Source organism: Astatotilapia calliptera, chromosome 13 (assembly GCF_964374335.1).
Source record: "Astatotilapia calliptera chromosome 13, fAstCal68.1, whole genome shotgun sequence".
Taxonomy (NCBI): Eukaryota; Metazoa; Chordata; class Actinopteri; order Cichliformes; family Cichlidae; genus Astatotilapia; species Astatotilapia calliptera.
Window position 1 is genome coordinate 27,872,929 of NC_137434.1, and position 20,370 is coordinate 27,893,298.

Sequence of the window (20,370 nt, forward strand, 5' to 3'; positions counted from 1 at the left end):
ATGTAAACATCTATGTTTGTTGGGAGCAGTTCTGATTGTACAGTTTGACAGCTGCAGGGAGGAAGGACCTGCGGAAACGCACCTTCATGCATCTAGGATGCAGCAGTCTGTCACTGAAGGAGCTCTGCAGTTTAGCAACATTTACATGCATGGGGTGGGAGACTCTGTCCATCAGAGATGTTATTTTGGCCAGAGTCCTTCTGTCTCCCACCACCTGCACTGGGTGCATCCCAGAACAGAGGTGGCGTCCTAATGAGTTTATCCAACCTCTTCCTCTCAGCTGCTGATAAACCGCTGCTCCAACATACAACACTGTAAAAAATGACAGATGCCACCACAGAGTCATGGAAGGTCTTTAAAAGCGCTTCCTGTACTCCAAATGACCTGAGCCGCCTCAGCAGGTAGAGTCTGCTCTGACCCTTCCTGTAAAGAGCATCAGTGTTGTGGCTCCAGTCTAGCTTATTATTCAGGTGAACACAGGTACCTATAAGAGTCCACTATCTCAATGTCTACTCCCTGGATGTTCACCGGTGTCAGTGTGTTGGGTCTGCGTCTCCGGAAATCCACCACCAACTCCTTGGTTTTCCCCGCGTTGATCAGCAGGTGGTTCTGCTGACACCAGTCCACAAAGTCCAGAGTCCACTGTCCGTACTCTGAGTTGTCCTCACCTGTGATGAGGCCGACTATGGCAGAGTCGTCAGAGAACTTCTGTAGGTGGCAGCGTGGGGAGTTGATGGAGAAGTCTGCAGTGTAGAGGGTGAAGAGGAAATCTGCATTTCATTGCAGAAAAGTGGACAGTGCAAGACAAAAGCAGCAAAAATAAAAACTGTACAAAGAGTACAGTATAGAAAGTGAACTATACAAACAATCTGGAAACATAAATATGGACATGTGCCATATATATATAAAGAATTCCTGCTTGCCTTCAATCCTTCAAGCTTATATATATATATATATATATATATATAAAATTCCCCACACGCCCCTGTGGGCGGTCAATCCTTCAAGCTCGGGTCCTCTACCAGAGGCCTGGGAGCTTGAGGTCCTGCGCAGTATCTTAGATGTTCCTAGGACTGCGCTTTTCTGGACAGAGATCTCCGCTGTTATTCCCGGGATCGGCTGGAGCCACTCGCCTAGCTTGGGAGTCACCTAGTGCTCTGATTACCACTGGTACCACTGTCACCTTCACCCTCCACATCCTCTCGAGCTCTTCTCTGAGCCCTTGGTATTTCTCGAGCTTCTCGTGTTCCTTCTTCCTGATGTTGCTGTCATTCGGAACCGCTACATCGATCACTACGGCCGTCTTCTTCTGTTTGTCTACCACCACTATGTCCGGTTGGTTAGCCACCACCATTTTGTCCGTCTGTATCTGGAAGTCCCACAGGATCTTAGCTCGGTCATTCTCCATCACCCTTGGGGGCATCTCCCATTTTGACCCCGGGACTTCCAGGTTATAATCGGCATACATATATTTAAATATATATATATATATATATATATATATATATATATATATACACTGTAAAAAAGGGCAGTGAAATTGACATAAAAACCATGTAAAACCCCTACAGAAATGTATAGTAAACCCCAAAACACAACTTTCCTGTTTCGATCACAGTGAATTATTGTAAACCTTTAAACAGAATGTTCCTGTTATATTTACAACATGAATGTGTGATTATAATCAATTTTATTGGTTAAAACTACAAATACTGTGAATAAAAACAGTGAAACACCGTAATACTCATAACCAAACAATCATGTTAATTTGACATGCAAATACTGTAAAAATCACAGTTTTAGTCAGTTTTTCTTAAAAACACATGACGTATATGTAAGTCACTTTACAACTGCATGGATGTACTGGGCCTACTTTTAACATGATTCATGAAATGATGCAAAGTCATGGATAGGACTAATAAAAATGTTTTCACAGAAGATGTCATTGTGAACCTGAGAGGTTGCCTCTCCATTTATAGCCTATATAAAAATATACAATTAAAATTGTTTACATCATGTTTTTTTCTTAAATCATTTGGGCTATTTGCAGCCTATTGTAGGGTAACCAATAAGAAATTATTATTTAACGACTAAGTAATGCTTCTGTCATAATGCTTGTATTCTTTATGTTTCTTTTAATTGCAATGTGATACTTAGACTAGAATACTTTTTTGGGTTAGGTCAGCAATGTCTCATTATTACAGGCTAAACAAACTTACAGTGCCTCCCATAGGATCTCTATGGTGCCTCATCTCCACAGAGCTGTAAGCTACTTCAGGCCACTCACGTTGCACTGAGCGCGCCTAATTTTGAATGTGCATCTGAAGCTCGTCTCTGATTGGATAATGACGTGAGGGCGGGAGGAGAAGAGCGCCTAGTTCACGAACTTAGCTAACGAGCCAGCACTAGAGAAGAAAACGTCGAACTTTCAGCAACTACGTTGTTAGGACAAATTACAAACATACGATTTCAAGTGTTTTTTGAGGATCTGTGTTTGTTCGTCAGAAAGTCTGCACGGTAAGTTCAATATCTTGGCGACGTTTTTTCGAGATAAAAGCACCAGTTGATATTTAGACCAATGCTCATAACCTAGCGCTAGCATGCTAGTTCAGCTGAAAAGCACAGGCAAACTTTTGAAATACTAAAAATGATCATCTGCGTCTTTTGTAAAAAGGTATTGGTCACATTAAGAGGCTATGTACTACATTGCAGAGTGCATAAGAATGAGCCTTGTTGTATTTTTAAATGTGTTGGCGCCAATTGCAGCCAAACATTCACCACGTACTCTGCTTTCAAGGGGCATTTTTATCGTGTGCACAATGCACCTGCACTTCAAGCTACTCCTAAAGCTCTTGTTGCAGATTTAAAATGTGCGGTTTCATTATGTGCCCGCCATTTTCAAACAGTGAAAGAGCTAGTGTCTCACTTAAACGATCATATTGCAGAGGGCAGGTCTGTGTCATGTCCAGTAAGTGGTTGTAAGCATATGTTTACAAAAAAGTCATCATTTACTTCTCACATGTGTAGGAAGCATAAAGCTTGTTCTCCAGATGGTATTGATGACATGTACAAGGAATCTCGTCCTCAGCCCCCAAATGACAGTACAGAATATTCAGAAAACACACATGAAACCATGGCATCTGCTAGTTCAGCCAGTGATATGCCAGAGAAGGATAGTCATTCTTATCTCAGAAACATGTGTCTCTTTTACCTTAAACTGCAAGGACAGCTGCTAATTCCTGCCTCTACTATACAGAGTATTGCTGAGGAAATGCAGAATGTGCACGAATTGGGTCAAGCCTACACAATTAATAAGGTAAGTTGTTTACTAAAAAATGAAATGAACCTATCAGATGAAGCAGTCACTAAAATCTGTGACTGCATTAAAGAGTCAGATTTGTTCTCTGCTTGCCATCAGGGACAACTAGGAACAACACACACCAGAAATCAAACATTCAAAAAAATGTTTAAATACACAGAACCCAAGAAAGTGCCATTGGGAATGGATGAAAACATGACAGAAAAATGTGCTTACTACATACCAGTTGGAGAAACCCTGAAGAGCTTTTTAGAGTCACAGTTATGGAGGAATACACAGTCACAACAGTTTGGGGGTCCTGATGTAGAAATTTTTAAGGATTTATATGATGGCAAAATTTTCAAATGTCACCAGTTCTTTAATGAAAACCCTGAAAGCCTCAAACTGATTTTGTACCAAGATTCATTTGAGGTAGTGAATCCCCTGGGTTCTGCTAAAAAGACGCACAAACTTCTTGCAGTCTATCTGTCATTAGCAAATTTACCCATTCATTTGCGTTCAAATACAGATAACATGTTTTTAGTCTTGTTGTGTGTTGAGAATGACTTCAAGCGTTTTGGAATAGCCAAAGTTTTCTCAGAGTTGTTGGCAGATCTGAAATCTTTGGAGACAGATGGAATAGATGTAGATGGAGAAACTGTAAAAGGGGGTCTTTACTGTATTGCTGGGGACAACTTGGGTTCTCATTGCATAGGAGGGTTTACAGAAAACTTCAGCTGCTCTCAATATTTTTGCAGGTACTGTGAAGTAACACGAAGTGAGTTTTATGCTGATCCGAATGCCTGTGGTCCTCCACGCACTCCAGAGACATGACGCGGCTGTTGCTGATCTCCAGTCTGAAACTATCCAAGACGTCAGAGGAATAAAGGTAAACTCCATCTTCAATACCCTTCAGTCTTTTCACGTATCCCAGCCTGGTCTCCCACCTTGTCTAGGTCATGACCTCTTTGAAGGAGTTGTGTCATATGATCTAGCACTGTACCTGAAGAACATTATAAAAAATAAAAAATGGTTCACATACTCCCTTTTAAACAGACGCATTAAACAGTTTAAATATAAAGGATCCGAAGCACTTACAAAGCCATGTACTGTCAAACCTGACGGATCCAAATTATCAGGGCAAGCCATTCAAAACTGGAACCTTTTGAGATTGCTGCCAGTTTTGATTGGTGACAAAGTACAAAACCATGAGGATGAAGTATGGCAGTTAGCTCTCCAGTTGAAAGACATTGTGGATCTTATTTGTGCTCAGAGCATTTCCTTGTCCCAGATAGCATTCGCTGACATTTTGATCCAAGAATATTTGGAGATGAGAGAGATGTTGTTTCCTGGAATTAAACTAAAACCCAAGCACCACTATTTGCGCCATTATTCAGCACTGTTGTTGAAATTTGGTCCATTGATGAGGTTATGGACGCTTAGGTTTGAATGTAAACACAGTTACTTCAAAAGATGTGCCAGACACTTGAAAAGCTTCAAAAATATTTGTCAAACTTTGTCAACACGTCATCAGATGTATCAGGCTTATCTTTTAGCAGGGCAAGAATGCCGTGAACTGCTGCAAGTCAAGGAGAGCTGTGCGTTTTATCCCAACCTCTACAGTGACACTATTCAGCATGCGGTCAGGGAGTTAGCTTTTTCAGAAAGCAATACCACAGTTACCACAGACATTCAGTACAAGGGCACTGCATATAAAAAGGGACAGTTTCTTGTGTACAGAAATGACGAGTGTATGGAGTTTGGTGAACTTCTACTCATCTTGATTCAAAATGACACATCTGTGTATGTTCTAATGGATATCCACAAAGGCATCTTCCTCTCAGAATACCATCTGTATTCTGTGACAAAGGACAGTCTTGGGTTACAGTGTATCAACATTAATGACCTGCCTGATTTCTATCCTTTGGTATCATACATTCTTCAAGAATACAGAGTCATTCCACTAAAGCATAGTATTGTGGCAAAATAATGTCCAACTAATAGCTCACTTCTCACTGTAAATAGTTTAACATTAATATAAGTGTCACGTAATCCACACCCTGCTCCATCAAGTGTATGAACTGTATGTGATTTTCTATTTTGTTTGGATGTGGCATTTCTTCTTCAGTGCAAGTATGAGTGACTCAGAGCGAACCTTCCTAGATGTCGCCATCACGGAAGTCCTACCAGAACTTCAAGCTGTGAACAAAAACATCCTGGAGGAGCACTTGCAGTCCATTGGAGTTGAGACAAGTGATGATCTACGCTTCGTAACGGAGGCAGATTTGATGACAGCATTAAGACCTGTACAAGCAAGAAAGCTTCTTTCTGCTTGGAAACAGAAATGTAAGTAAAAACAACAAACAACTATTCAAACTCAAAAGCAGAGATGGTCATGAACAGACATACAGTGTGAATCATAATTGTATTTGTTTTGTAATTTAAAGACCAAACTCCAGAGAACAGCTTGCTATCATCTGTGGAAGCCTCATCAACCCAGTCGCTGTCATTGCTCTCACTTTCACCCCAAAGTCTATCGTCGACCTCTTCCAGCAGCCCAGGATGTGACACACAATGGGATGACAACTTTGAAATTCCATGGAGTAAACTTCCTGCAGAAGTGATGCATTTTCTTGAGAGGGGGAAAAGGCCTCGCCCAAAACTGAGGAGGCAAATGGTCCGGATTGTTGTGACTGAGATGATGGAAAAATGCCCTCATGTAGGTAGAAAACATTCAATTGACGTTGCAAGAAAAATGGTGGCAAAATATCCCAATTCTCTGCAAGATTTAATAGAGGGTGAGATTGTTGGCGCAGGCTACCTTTCACTTGTCAAACAGTTGCAGAACAGAATTGAAAATGTAAGGCGCACTTCAACACCCAAAATAAGAAAAAGAAAACAGACTGACTCAGACCACACAGACGAGATCCCTTTAGAAGAAAGAGCAGCCATGCAGGATACATACGGGTGCATTAAATGGAATGTAGAATTTCTGCCTCTTGAAGAAACTCCAGAGAGCCAACAGCAAAAGATGGAAAAACTCAAGGTGATGTTCCAGCAAGCTGACACCAATCCAGAAGAGGTAAAAAGTCTAATGAAGTCCACTTACTACACACAACGTCTGCATGTCAATCAGGGGAAAAGTATCAAATGCCTTAGGGAGGAGTGGCCGTTTTGGTTTGATGAACTTGGCATGTCTGTCCACTTCAAGGAACTTACTGGGATTGACCTCAAAGAGACATTCACACGTAATTTGGATTTGAAGGGGAAAAGGCTACTGGACTACTTGACCACAGTTGCTGTCAGCAAAAGCAAGGTGTTCCTTCAGACTTATGCAAGGCTTCAGAGGATGCGGGGACCGCAGAGTGGCTGCTCAGATGATGTGAAAGAGATGGTCCTGCTTCTGCTCAGCTACTTTGAAGAGAAGGAGGAGTCCATGCTTCTCTGTGTTGAAGATACATGTCTGGCAGATGAGGTACAACTGGAGCAAGTGCCTCTGACACCCACTATTATCGTGTGTGGTAAGTCTGTTTCATAGCTCTCTCTTTTTTTTTTTTTAAGTGCACTTTTTATAGAATGTCATGTGACTGCCGTGTTTATTGATATAACCTGTTAAATAATTTGTTCACAGGACAGTCCTGCTATTCCTCAAGAAGATACATGCTGAGTGTTGATCGGAACCTCGTCAGCACAAACATATCCTCCTTCATTTCTGCACTGTGCCTCATGTTCGGGAGCTACTACAATTTCAACATCCATTATCCATCTGAGCTGGCTTCCACTTTAGAGTTTCTTCAGAGGTGAACAAATATGGCTTTGTTATTTCTCATAACTGAGACTCTGGGATCTGGAGTCTGGCTTTGATGTGGTTCGAGTCCAGGTCTGGCTCTGAGTCTCGGTCGGCTTTGGAGCCGGTTTCAGTTGTTTTTTTTCTGTTTTTTGTTGTTGTTTTTTTTTTGTTTGTTTGTTTTTTTTAAACACATTAACAGTCTGAATCCGGGTCCAAGCCTGGCCGAGACTCAGGGCTAGACCAAGCGTCAACTGACGTCTGACTACCTATAACCTTTGCTTTGGATTTTAACAATGCTAAAGTGTGACATATCACTGCAGAAGACACTCGTGAAGGGTGCCAATACTTTTGACCATGCATTGTTCACTTCCCCACAGCATTTTGGTTATACTTTGTCTTGAACGTGGTCATGGCCATGACTGTGTATATATATGTATATACTTAATTTTTACTTACTTTGTACGTGTATTTTAACTGATCAATTATAAAAATGCTTAATAAACTTTTATATGATTGTTATTCTACAGGTGTTTCTTCTCCATAAACCCAGAAAAAGGAACCAAAGTAGAGAACAAAAACTCAAAGCGTCGTCTCAGTGTGAACCCTCGAGTCCTCACCCTGATTCAGGATCTCGCCGACCACGAGTGGCGCTAAGCCTAAATCTTGACTCTCTGTGGACTGTTAGTTTTACTTTGTTAATTTTGTTCCACAATGTGTACTGGAACCTTTTACTGGTCGAATGCATGAAGCCAATTCATGAAGATGTTCTTTCTTTGTAGGAATGTTCTTTATTTACATAAGAAAAGAAAAAAAACAACATGCTGCTACTGCAGTGTTTCTAGACCACATGTGTAGGTTTGTTTCACCACGTGGTTTTGCTGATGTTTTCTGACCAGGGCCATGGTTGTGGTGACAGCAGGGTGCGTGTTGCGTTGCACGGTGATTATGATAATTTTTGACACAATATGTGTTTTTTGTTTTAAAGTCTTAACAGGTTAGTTAACTTTTTCTGGTGGAGGGTCTAACAAATGCTTGTTTCATGAACATGGTTCTTGCTTTGCAGGAATGTTCCACAGCTTTTATAGCCTATATTTTGATTGAATTGTGTAGTTGCTGTGTGCCTTGCATATTGTGTTAGTTGGAAAAATGGATCCATTTGCTGTCATTTTGCTAATGTGGCTGCAAAATAAATTTCCCAAAAGTGATATTTTCCTCTCTTGTGTTTTCTCAAGATGTATTTTTGCATGTTTGGGTGTAGGCGTAGCAGTAAGAAATTTGCTGGGTTATGGTTAAAATTTTACATTAAAACATATAATATTCAGCATAGATTTTATGTATAATTTACAGAGCAGCTCCATTTAATATGCACAGTTTCACTGTAGTTCTACCATTTTAAATTAGTTCTTTGTACGATATTTCCCTGTTAATTTTGCAGTTTATGGATCCACAAAAAGCATTTATTACTTGTGATATATAAATACACTATTTCCTGTATCTTTTACATCTATGTGTGAAATTAACTTCTTTTTCCTGTAGATTTAACAGTTTTAATCTGAGATTCATTCACTGTAAATCAATTTACAAGTTGCATCTGTAAAGCGTTTTTACAGGAAGTCCCTGGTAACCCCAGCTGCCAGGGTTTTCCTGTAAAAACAGCACGTTTTTTTTTTACAGTGTATATGTATATGTATATATATATATATATATATATATGTATATATATATATATATATATATATATATATATATATATATATATATATATATATAAAACAACACCCAGCACGCCCCTGCGGGCGGTTTATCCTTCAAGCTCGGGTCCTCTACCAGAGGCCTGGGAGCTTGAGAGTCCTGCGCAGTATCTTAGCAGTTCCCAGGACTGCGCTCTTCTGGACAGAGATCTCCGATGTTATTCCCGGGATCTGCTGGAGCCACTCACCTAGCTTGGGAGTCACCGCACCTAGTGCTCCGATTACCACGGGGACCACCGTTACCTTCACCCTCCACATCCTCTCGAGCTCTTCTCTGAGCCCTTGGTATTTCTCCAGCTTCTCGTGTTCCTTCTTCCTGATCTTGCTGTCATTCGGAACCGCTACGTCGATCACTACTTCTTCTGTTTGTCTACCACCACTATGTCCGGTTGGTTAGCCACCACCATTTTGTCCGTCTGTATCTGGAAGTCCCACAGGATCTTAGCTCGGTCATTCTCCACCACCCTTGGGGGCATCTCTCATTTTGACCTCGGGACTTCCAGGTTATACTCGGCACAGATGTTCCTGTACACTATGCCGGCCACTTGGTTATGGCGTTCCATGTATGCCTTGCCTGCTAGCATCTTGCACCCTGCTGTTATGTGCTGGATTGTCTCTGGGGCATCTTTACACAGCCTGCACCTGGGGTCTTGCCTGGTGTGATAGACCCCAGCCTCTATGGCTCTTGTGCTCAGAGCTTGTTCTTGTGCTGCCATGATTAGTGCCTCTGTGCTGTCTTTCAGTCCAGCTTTGTCCAGCCACTGGTAGGATTTCTGGATATCAGCCACCTCCTCTATCTCCCCTCAGTTCTGACTACCTTCCCTCTCTTTGTTACCATCCGACTACACTTCTCCAGTCCGAACGACATTCCAATGTCATTGCTGTATAGCCTGGTAGTGTGGATCAGTGAATCGATGTCTCGTTCACTCTTGGCATACAGCTTGATGTCATCCATGTACAGGAGGTGGCTGACAACTGCTCCGTTCCGTAGTCGGTATCTGTAGCCAGTCTTGTTAATGATCTCACTGAGGGGGTTCAGGCCTATGCAGAACAGCAGTGGGGACAGAGCATCTCCTTGGTAGATCCCGCACTTGATGGTGACTTGTGCTATGGGCTTGGAGTTGGCCTCTAGTGTTGTACGCCACATCCCCATTGAGTTCCTGATGAAGGCTCTTAGGGTCCCATTGATCTTGTACAATTCTAGGCATTCCAGTATCCAGCTGTGGGGCATTGAGTCATAGGCCTTCTTGTAATCAATCCAGGCAGTGCACAGGTTGGTCAGTCTGGTCTTGCAGTCTCGGCTGACTGTTCTGTCTACCAGTAGCTAGTGTTTTGCGCCTCTGGTATTTTTGCCAATTCCTTTCTGTGTCCCGCTCATGTATTGACCCAAATATATATATATATATATATATATATATATATATATATATATATATATATATATATATATATATATATATATATACACACCGAGTGCTCAGTGAATACCTCAGGCAGCAGAAACCCAAGAACCATCATGGAAGGACAGGCCCCTGCACGGTATGTACCACCGGCAGATAGAGGAGGTGGCTGATATCCAGAAATCCTACCAGTGGCTGGACAAAGCTGGACTGAAAGACAGCACAGAGGCGCTAATCATGGCAGCACAAGAACAAGCTCTGAGTGCAAGATCCATAGAGGCTGGGGTCTATCACACCAGGCAAGACCCCAGGTGCAGGCTTTTTGTCATGGCCCTGGGTCTGTGACCCAGGGATCATGTGTTATTTTTTAGTTTAATGAATATTATGAGTTCTATTCGTCTTTCTTGATCGTTTATGGTTGTGTCTATTGTGTAATCTGCTCCTGGTCCCTCGTTTCCCTGTGTGTGTGTGTGTGTGTGTGTGTGTGTGTGTGTGTGTGTGTGTGTGTCTGTACTGCAGTGTGGTGGCAAAACCAGGCCTAGACAGTCTCCCAACTTTGAACCAGCCACACCAGGGATAACAACATGTTATCACTCCCAAAGCATAATATTTGAGGCTAGGTGACAAATCGTCAACATATTACGCTTCCAGGCACCCAACACATCCCTAAATGATGAGAACGGAAAAATGAGGAAACATGAGAACCGTTTGTCTCTTGTGCTCTGGGGGGTCCAAGGATGTCTGGAGCCTGGATCTCCTCCACACCTGCTTCATGCCGTGGAGGACGGGGCTGTGGCCCCCCACACCCTCTAGCAGATCATTACATGAAGGAACCTTTTAAATACAAGCGCGCTCATGCTCACAGCTGTATGGGCGACTGTGGCTCAGGGGGTTGGGAATCGCATCTGTAACCGGAAGGTCGTCGGTTCGATCCCTGGGCTCTCTGTCCTGGTCGTTGTGTCCCTGGGCAAGACACTTTACCCTACTTGCCTACTGGTCTTGGCCAGAGGGGCCGATGGCGCGATATGGCAGCCTCGCTTCTGTCAGTCTGCCCCAGGGCAGCTGTGGCTACAACTGTAGCTTGCCTCCACCAGTGTATGAATGTGAGAGTGAATGAATAGTGGTATTGTAAAGCGCTTTGGGTCCCTTGAAAAGCGCTATATAAATCCAATCCATTATTATTACACACAACTACACCCTTTTTGGCTCCTACCTCAAAGCACACTGTTCGCTGTCAATCTTACGTGCTTCATAATAATATTCAATATTTAGTATTTACCGTTATATTCACATAGATCATCGCGATGATGTTGTTTATTATATTGCTCTTTTTTTTTGCTTGTTTTCTCTTTTTTCTTTCTCAACAGGTGATCCAGGTGATTGATATGTATTTTTTGTCTGTTTGGTTTGTTTGGTTTTGTTTTTTGCCCTTTATCACCGTTCCTCTTCCCCACTGTTTTTCTTTCGCTTTCTTTCTCCCCTTTCTTTTCCCCAGTCAAGTCTGTCCCATATTTAACAAGTGAAAATCAAATAAAATAAACAATAAAAACAAAGGCCAATCAAATAGACCATTACGGCAAGGCCAGGATGGTTCATTTGGTAAAGTAAATCCGTTGGGCATCTTTCTTGGCCTTTAGACAATAATTCTGATGGCAAAAGAACCAAACCTGGACAGGCGAAAAAAAAAAAATCTGAAGGTTTAAATCTCCCCGTAGTGGTTATTCACGTAAAAGATTTCCTCTGCATTAATATATAACAGATAGGAACAATTAAATTCATAACCACCAACAACACCTCCACACACTGTAAAAACAATAACTAGTAATTGTTGATTTGATTAAAGTTTTCAAATTAAACTGACTTAGAAATAAAACTTTCCATTTACAACCTAAAAAAGCTTGTCTGCCCAACAAATTTCTTCCATTGTTGTCCTAACTAAGATTTTCTAGAGAGCATAACAAAGATTATCAACTTTTGAGTAGATTTTTTGAGTCAAGTCGGGAACCAGTGGGAAACCCCGTAGATGACTGGCACACGTGGTCTGAACAAGTTTGAACTGGACCAAACGAGCCTGAGCAGTAGTGATGTGCATGCCACCGATTTCCTTTCCGATCCGATACCAAGTAATATCCAGGGTGGTATCACGATACTGATCCGATACCGATACTTTGTACAAAAACTTATTTTATTTATTGTGTCTCAAATTATAGTGTCATAATGATTACAGGACATCAGATTACTTGTTCTTATCACTTAATAATGCAGAGTTCATCATATAGAAATAATAACGGTGACATTTAACGTATTTTATCCAATAAATAAACCCTGTAAAATGTATTTAATTTATGTTGAGTAGGCTAACCACGTTATTAAATTAATGCATGTAAGGTGAACTAGCAAACACTGTCGTAGTTACATGCGGCTGTCTTCTTGTTTGATAGAGTGATACCATAGCTGTGTCCCAAAACGTCAGCTGCATCCTCCGGAGACTTTGAAGGCCGATTACGTCACAGCCAGGCGACGAAGGCTGTCCCAATTCGTCGACTCCTTCAAATGCGGCTGACAAATGCGTCCTTCATTTCCCCAAATTTGAAGGATGGGTCGGGTGTGTCCTTCGTGGCCCACCATATCCCAGAATTCATAGCGCGGCCCAGCCAAATTTCAGCTGCCAACAATGGCGGCCGCTACTAAGTTTTACAATTACTCTTATTAATCTTTCTGGGCCACAAAATAAACTTTTAACATATTTTAAGGCGAGAAAGTAGCGGTGTAAATTACAAATATCTGCTTTGTTTATCAAGACATTGTATATTTGCAAAAGCGTGCCGACGTTTTCGGAAATGTCTGTCACCCACCGGCTCGATAGCAAGCCGGGGGGGTTCAATGTTCACTCCAGCCGGCGAGAGCAGCGGACTCCAGGCTTCATCGTTTTCAGACCCCCGCTCTTTCGCTACTCAGGTTAAACATGATATATAAGTCACTCGGATAACTTAAAAATGTAATTGTTTGCCTTTTTTCGGTGTTTTATTTGTTCTGGAGTAAATCAGTTTGGCTGAGATCAAAGTTATTAGATTATTAGATTAAATAAAACTTTATTAATCCATCGGGTGGGTTCCTCCGGGATTTTCACACAGCTGAATAAACGTTAAACGGTCGAGAATTTACGCCAGTGTCCTGTTATATTTTAAATAGCAAGGAGCAGACGGCCGAGTTTATTAAACACCAGCGAGACAGCGGTGACGCAAATCTGAAGGCTAGACCGTCCCATTTCACAGCCTCGCACTTCCGGCCTTCTTGGTCTTTGAAGGACCCGGCCCACGTACACCGCGAAGGCTGGGTGCAGCCGACATTTTGGGACACAGCTCATATATGCCCTCTAGCTGCAGAAAAGGCTAACATTGTTATCTTTTTACAAAAAAACAGCTAAACATGAGAGGTTTTAGGACAAAATTTGTGTTTTCCATTGTTTAAGCACCGGTTCGAGCACCGTTTAAGCACCGGCACTGTTTCAAAAGTACCGGTTTGGCACCGGTATCGGATAAAACCTAAACGATACCCATCCCTATTCACAAAGATAGCATGGTTTTGCACTTCATTTTATCCATCAGAGTATGTCTCTAGCTCTTATTAACAAAGGTAGGCTGGTTGGCCACTGTATTTTAGCTGTTAAAATATGCTCGTAGATCACATTTACAAAGGTAGGATGGTTTGGCACTTCATTTTACCTTAATTTTACCTGTCAGAGTATTTGTCTAGCTAATGGTCACAAAGGTAGGACGGTTCGCCACTTAATTTCAACACAATGGGCAGCACATTGAACACATTATAAGTGGTCAGAAACTTGTAAATAACTCATGAAAGAATAAAGTTACATTGAAACCAAGCACACCATTGTTTTTCTTGTGACATTACCAATAAGTTTGATGTGTCACATGGCCTTCTTCCTATTGAAAAAACAAAAGTTGTATCCAAGATGGCCAACTTCTAAATGGCCACCATGGTCACCACCCATCTTGAGGAGTTTGCCCCCTCACATATACTAATGTGCCACAAACAGGACTTTAATATCACCAACCATTCCCATGTTATTACGGTGTATCCATATAAATGGCCCATCCTGTAAAAGATGCTATTCTTTTTGTTGACTTCCATGATTTAGTGCAAAGATGGGTTTCAAGAGGAGTTTCTTTGGTATCTCAGGGAATGCCCCTTTGGATTTCTCTTTGACCTACTCTCTTATTTGTAGAAATTTGAAGAAACTTTGTCCTGGAAGTTTGAATTTTTCCTTTAGTTGTTGAAAGTCAATAAATGTATCATTATTGTATAAGTCATCAGCAGTTTGAATATTTCTGTCCTTCCATCCCCACAATATTGGGTCGGCAATATAATGAGAGAGATCGGGGTTGCCCCATAGGGGTGTCCTTCTAAGAAAAGAGATATTTATTTTCAGAAGCAAGTGAGATATTATCAAATTGTTTGTAAGCTTGGATAGACATTTTTTGTACCTAAAAATGGAACATCTTTTAATAGTATGGGGTTCACCTCATGTTGTTCTGCATCAAAGATTTTAAGCAAGTGTCAGTTTTAATTTTTAGAGTGTACCACCAAAACAAAGATTTTAATAATGCAGGACTAAATATTTAAACCTGGTCACTGCCATCTGTCATGTCAATGCTATCACTGTTTCTGATTATTAGGATTAAGGCTTAGTGCATCCATTGGTAGTCTGTCCTGTTGTAGTACATGATAAATAGTTAATTGTCAGAAACTGCAGCTGAAACAAACTTATATTTTCCTGACATTAGTGATTCGTGTGTTTTCTTGACTTGTTTATCACACTCTCAGAACACATGGATAATATAAGTGGAAGAAGGACATTTGAATATTGTAAAAAGAACAAAGCAAAACAACAACAACAACAACAACAGTGATTTGAATTAAATAAAGAGTCTAAACCACTCATTTCCATGTTTCACTGTAGATGTAAAGTGCTAGGACAAAGACAGACTAAGTGACTAACCTTTGGTCACTAAAGTCCTAATTTGTAATGACAGCCATGACAGGTTATTGAAACCGCATTTCATCTTTCTTAGAACTTTATTAGAACATGTATGATGGTCATTTGATCCAATAATGTGAATATAGATGAGAATTTAGAGATTTGAAAAATCACACTTGTCATATCTGATCTTCTTTTAAAACAGCAGTTTATTTGTACTTTTAATCTTTTGCCAAACAAAAGAACTGTAATAAATCTAAGTAGACTTTTTAAACAGTGGGTTTTCGCTTCACAAGAAAAAAAGAGCAAAAAAGAGAACTTAATTAAAATGGTTATCTGTATTTTCCCAAAAGCTGTGTGGGTGATGCTGCTGTCCAATACATAACTTGATAAAGAGTCTAGAGTGCATAATTGGGGGGGGGGGGGGAGAAAAATGCAAAATCGTAAGACTCCAATTTAGGCTACTTCATCCTACAGTTCCCTCAACTTCTATCTTGTTGCAATCTTATACTCTCATAGGTCATGACAGGCTTAAAATTATAGACTATGTATTAAAGATTCCTTTTGACAATAAAAGGGGCTGAAAGTCATAAAATTAACAAAATGATCAAATGAGATATGAACTGGCAACAGAGCAGATCAACTCATGAGAAAAATGTTTACTGAGGTCATAGAGCCAAGGAGACCATGGTTGTATAGACTTCACCACAAGAGGACTTCATTTTGCAATCATGAGTCCCCCCCCCCTGCTGGTCATAAGAAGAATAGTGAACCGTCATTTTTATCCCTCAGCTTGGAAAGGCTGATCGGGTATTGTCTGGCAGCACAGATATGCAAGTTTTGTGATGTGACACGGGACTTTGAAAAGGCTCAGGGGCAGCACTGGTGAACGCCAGTGGGCTGTACTCATTTATGCCGAGCACTGTACATATTTATATATATACACAAGATGTGGCTAAACATGTTCTAAAAACTTTATGCACTTATTTCTTAAATCCAGCTTCACAGACTTTGTTAAGTCTGTCAGTATTTTAGAGGAGGGCTACATACTTTTAATTAGCCTTTCATGCTCACTTTGACAATACATAGAGAAAGTTTCTCAATGCTAAATACATGTAAAACTAGAAAGAAGCAAACTACAAACAGAGGAAAAGAGGCGTGTCCCATTATAGTTAAGATGAGAAACTGAAACTCGCATGCTACAGGAGAGCTAGATGTAGCTTTGGGTGGCGTGAGGGGATCATCTTCGCTCTCTCTCGTAAGATAATGTTTTATCATGTTAACATGGCAGACTCTGGTCTTGCGACGACGATCAGGTATTTGAACAACATAATTGGTCTCACTAAGTTTCTTTTCCACAACATATGGTCCCGAAAACTTTGTTCTTAAAGAAGAGCCCAGGATGGGGAGCAAAACTAGAACCTGATCACCAGGTTTAAACTGACGAGCAACTGCTCCCCGGTCGTAATGTTTTTTCATCCTTATCTGCCTAGCAGTTAAGGTGTCCCTGGCCATAGCGCAAGCCGATTTAAGGCGCTCTCTAATTTTAGCCACATACTCAGGGATGCTCTTCAATGTTTTAGTTGGAACAACTAGCTGTTCTTTAAGGATGTGCAATGGTCCTCTAACTTCATGTCCAAATACAAGCTGTGCAGGACTAAAGCCTAGGGATTCCTGCACTGCTTCACGAGCAGCAAACAATAAGAATGGGATACCCTCATCCCACTTCTTTCCAGTCTCCAGACAGTATTTGCGGAGCATGGATTTTAATGTCTGGTGAAATCTTTCAAGTGCTCCCTGACTTTCAGGATGGTAGGGACTTGATGTAATGTGTTCCACTCCTAACGCCTTCAAGGCCTGAGCAAAGGTCCTAGACTTAAAATTGGTTCCCTGATCAGTCTGGACTACCTTTGGAAGACCGAACACAGAGAAGAACCCGACCAGAGCTTTATTGATAACAGGAGCGGTGATTCTTCGCAAGGGCACTGCTTCAGGAAACCTAGTAGAAGCACACATCATTGTTAGAATGTATTGGTGCCCTGACTTTGATTTTGGTAAAGGTCCTACACAGTCAACAATAACTCTGCTAAATGGTTCACCCATCACTGGAATTGGTGACAGTGGTGCAGGTGGGATAACTTTATTTGGCTTGCCCACAACTTGGCAAACATGGCAAGTACGACAATAGCGTACAACATCAGACTTGAGTCCTGGCCAAAAAAAAATGTTTGAGGACCTTATGATATGTTTTATTTATGCCAAAGTGTCCAGAAAGTGGGTGATCATGTGCTAACGCTAGGACTTGCAGGCGGAAAGCCTTTGGCACAACAACTTGATAAACTGTATGCCAGTCATCTAAGTTTTCACCAGCCCAGCGACGCAGAAGGAGACCCTCATCAACAATGTACGCTACCTTCTTTGCTTTGGCTTCCTCCTGGGCAAGTACAGAAGTACGGCATTTCAGAAGAGAGTCGTCTTCGTGCTGTGCAACAATAAATTCCTCTCTAGAAGCAGGCAGTTTTATGTCTGCGTCAGTAAGAGGAAACATCCTTCTAGACTCATCTTTTAGCAGAGCTTCTGGTCTAACACTATCAGGTTCTTCTGTCACAACGAGGAAAGAGTCAGACAAATCAAGGTCATTCTTCCTGGACTGAGATCTAGTCACCACACAAGCAGGAAAAATGTTAGTGTTTTCTTGCTGGCTAACTTCCAAGCCTGGTTCAGGCTTATCCAGCATCTCAGGGACAGGCATCACTTTTCCACCTGCTAAATCATTCCCTAGGATGAAATCAACCCCTTTTATTGGCAGCGAGGGGAGGACGGCGACCTTACCGACTCCACTGAACACAGAGGAAGTGACATGAACATTGTGCAAAGGCGCAGACACAAAAGTCATTCCAATACCCTGGACCACAACACTTGACCGACAGGATGACTCAACAGACAAAGGCAAAATACCCTCTCGAATGATGGACTGTGAACCACCCGTGTCTCGCAGCATTGTTACAGACTGGTCATCACCAGCACCACCCGTCAAAGAAACACAACCCTGTGTGATAAAAGGCTTGAAACAAGGGTCTATTTCACTCTGAGGTGTTTGGTTTCTGGGAGGCGACATGTTTTTAATCAAACCCACTCCCTTGGGTTGTGGCGGCGTAGTCTTGTTTTTTAGTGCAAGGCAATCAGCTATGACATGACCTTTTTTGTGGCAATAGAAGCATTCACGTACCTCACGAGAGAGAAACGGTTGCTTAGCTCTGGCTTCAGGCTGACCACGATCAGGCTTCGGAGAGCGTGTGATCAACACTTTATCTGAACGAGGGGTTAATGCAAACACATTTCTGTGAGTCAAAGTGAACTCATCAGCCAGAACGGCGGCTTTTGACAGTGAAGCAACCTTTTGCTCATTTAAAAACATTACAAGCTTCTCTGGTAATAGATTTTTAAAATCTTCCAACAGGACTAACTGACGAAGCGCTTCAAACTCTTTCTTCACCTCACTTGCCGTGCACCACTTGTCAAAAAGAACTGCTTTCTCACGCGCGAACTCTACATATGGTAAATGGCCTGTATTTGTATAGCGCTTTTCTAGTCCCTAAGGACCCCAAAGCGCTTTACACAACCTGTCATCCACCCATTCACACACTGGTGATGGCAAGCTACATTGTAGCCACAGCCACTGGGGCGCACTGACAGAGGTGAGGCTGCCGAACACTGGCGCCACCGGGCCCTCTGACCACCACCAGTAGGCAACGGGTGAAGTGTCTTGCCCAAGGACACAACGACCGAGACTGTCCGAGCCGGGGCTCGAACCGGCAACCTTCCGATTACAAGGCGAACTCCCAACTCTTGAGCCACGATCGCCCCGTGTGACCATCTGACTTCTTGTGATTCCTGAACTTTTGCCGGTAGGCCTCAGGCACAAGCTCATAAGCACGAAGGATGGACTCCTTCAGTACATCATATTTCATGCTGTTTTCGATAGAGAGAGTTGACACAACCTCCTGTGCTTTGCCCATTAGCTTGCATTGCAACAGCACAGCCCACATTTCTTTTGGCCATTCTAATGCTGTTGCAATCCTTTCAAAAGCATTAAAGTAGGAATCGACTTCAGTCTCTCTAAATGTTGGCACCAAAGCAATATTTTTGCGCACATCAAACCTATAGGTGCTGCCAGATGAAGGCAAGGGTTCTGAAGTAACTGGTGAGCTGGGAGAAGACAGGCTTTGTGTAAGTCTCATAGCTTCCACCTCTAGCTGTTTCAACTTTACCTCCTTCTCAGCTTCAATTTCCAGCTGACGTATCCGAAGTTTGAGGTCAAGCTCGGCCTTACGCGTTTGCTCCCTTTCCTGCGCCTCCAGCCGAAGGCGAGCTAGACGCACCTTAAGTCTAGCATGTCCATTTGACCCACTAAAGTCTGGGGACAGAGGATCAAAGCGAGGTAGAGTGGGAGGAACCGTAGGCTCCACCTGAACTTTGGGGGGAGTAGCTATAGCACCATCCTCCGCCTTCAGGGGGGCAACACCTTGCTCAACAGAGAGAACGTTACTATCACACACATCAGAACCAGTCAAGATCTTCAACTCAACCAGACGTTGTAAGATAATGCCCTTAATTTCCTTCTTCGCACTATATTTCTTTACTGGAATATCAAAGTGTGCCGCAATACTCAATAAGTCGTCTTTGCGACATAACTCAAACTTCTCATGTCTCGGAGCACGAATAAATTCTTCTAAGTCGAAATCCATACTTAATTACAAGGCAGTAACACTGTACCAAGCACCAGCGTTGTTCATAGCTCTGGGAAATAGATCCCGGACGAGCCCCCACTTGTGTTACGTCTCCCCGAGGGCAGGAGGGGAATAACACAACAACTCCGGAAACTCAGTACAGGTGTTATGAAAAGAAGGTTTAATGGCAGCGCTCTCACAAAATAAACAACCCAGACTCAAACAACAAATGTGGGGGAAAAAGGGACAGTTAGGTTGTGCCAAAAAAACACCAAAAAGACAAAACCAAAACTTAGCTGAGCTATTATCCTAGAAAAGCAACAAACAGGAGAGAAAAACCCTAAACCTCAACTTAAAACAAGCTCAAAATTACATGGGTGGCACCAACCTACTTACCTAGTG

The 20,370-nt window shown here is 42.0% G+C and overlaps 1 protein-coding gene across 2 annotated transcripts; it reads left to right on the forward strand.

Moving 5' to 3' along the window:
* Positions 1-2,406: 2,406 nt before the first annotated feature.
* LOC113013908 (uncharacterized) lies at positions 2,407-8,293 on the forward strand. Of its 2 annotated transcripts, XM_080287882.1 has the most exons (7): positions 2,407-2,517; positions 3,257-3,316; positions 4,057-4,187; positions 5,427-5,644; positions 5,746-6,819; positions 6,930-7,098; positions 7,616-8,293. In XM_080287882.1, the coding sequence occupies exons 4-7, from the start codon at positions 5,434-5,436 to the stop codon at positions 7,740-7,742; spliced, it is 1,581 nt and encodes a 526-aa protein (XP_080144008.1). In that variant the 5' UTR covers positions 2,407-2,517; positions 3,257-3,316; positions 4,057-4,187; positions 5,427-5,433; the 3' UTR covers positions 7,743-8,293. The 2 variants fall into 2 exon arrangements, with proteins under 2 accessions (XP_080144008.1, XP_026010924.2); XM_026155139.2 differs by lacking the exon at positions 2,407-2,517 and having other exon boundaries at positions 3,182-3,316.
* Positions 8,294-20,370: the final 12,077 nt, after the last annotated feature.

Bases quoted from the DNA above. Each gene is read 5' to 3' on its own strand.
- LOC113013908 (XM_080287882.1), top strand. From the start codon at position 5,434: ATGAGTGACTCAGAGCGAACCTTCCTAGATGTCGCCATCACGGAAGTC. The intron at 5,645-5,745 runs GTAAGTAAAAAC...TGTAATTTAAAG, and splicing joins TTCTGCTTGGAAACAGAAAT to ACCAAACTCCAGAGAACAGC. The intron at 6,820-6,929 runs GTAAGTCTGTTT...ATTTGTTCACAG, and splicing joins ACCCACTATTATCGTGTGTG to GACAGTCCTGCTATTCCTCA.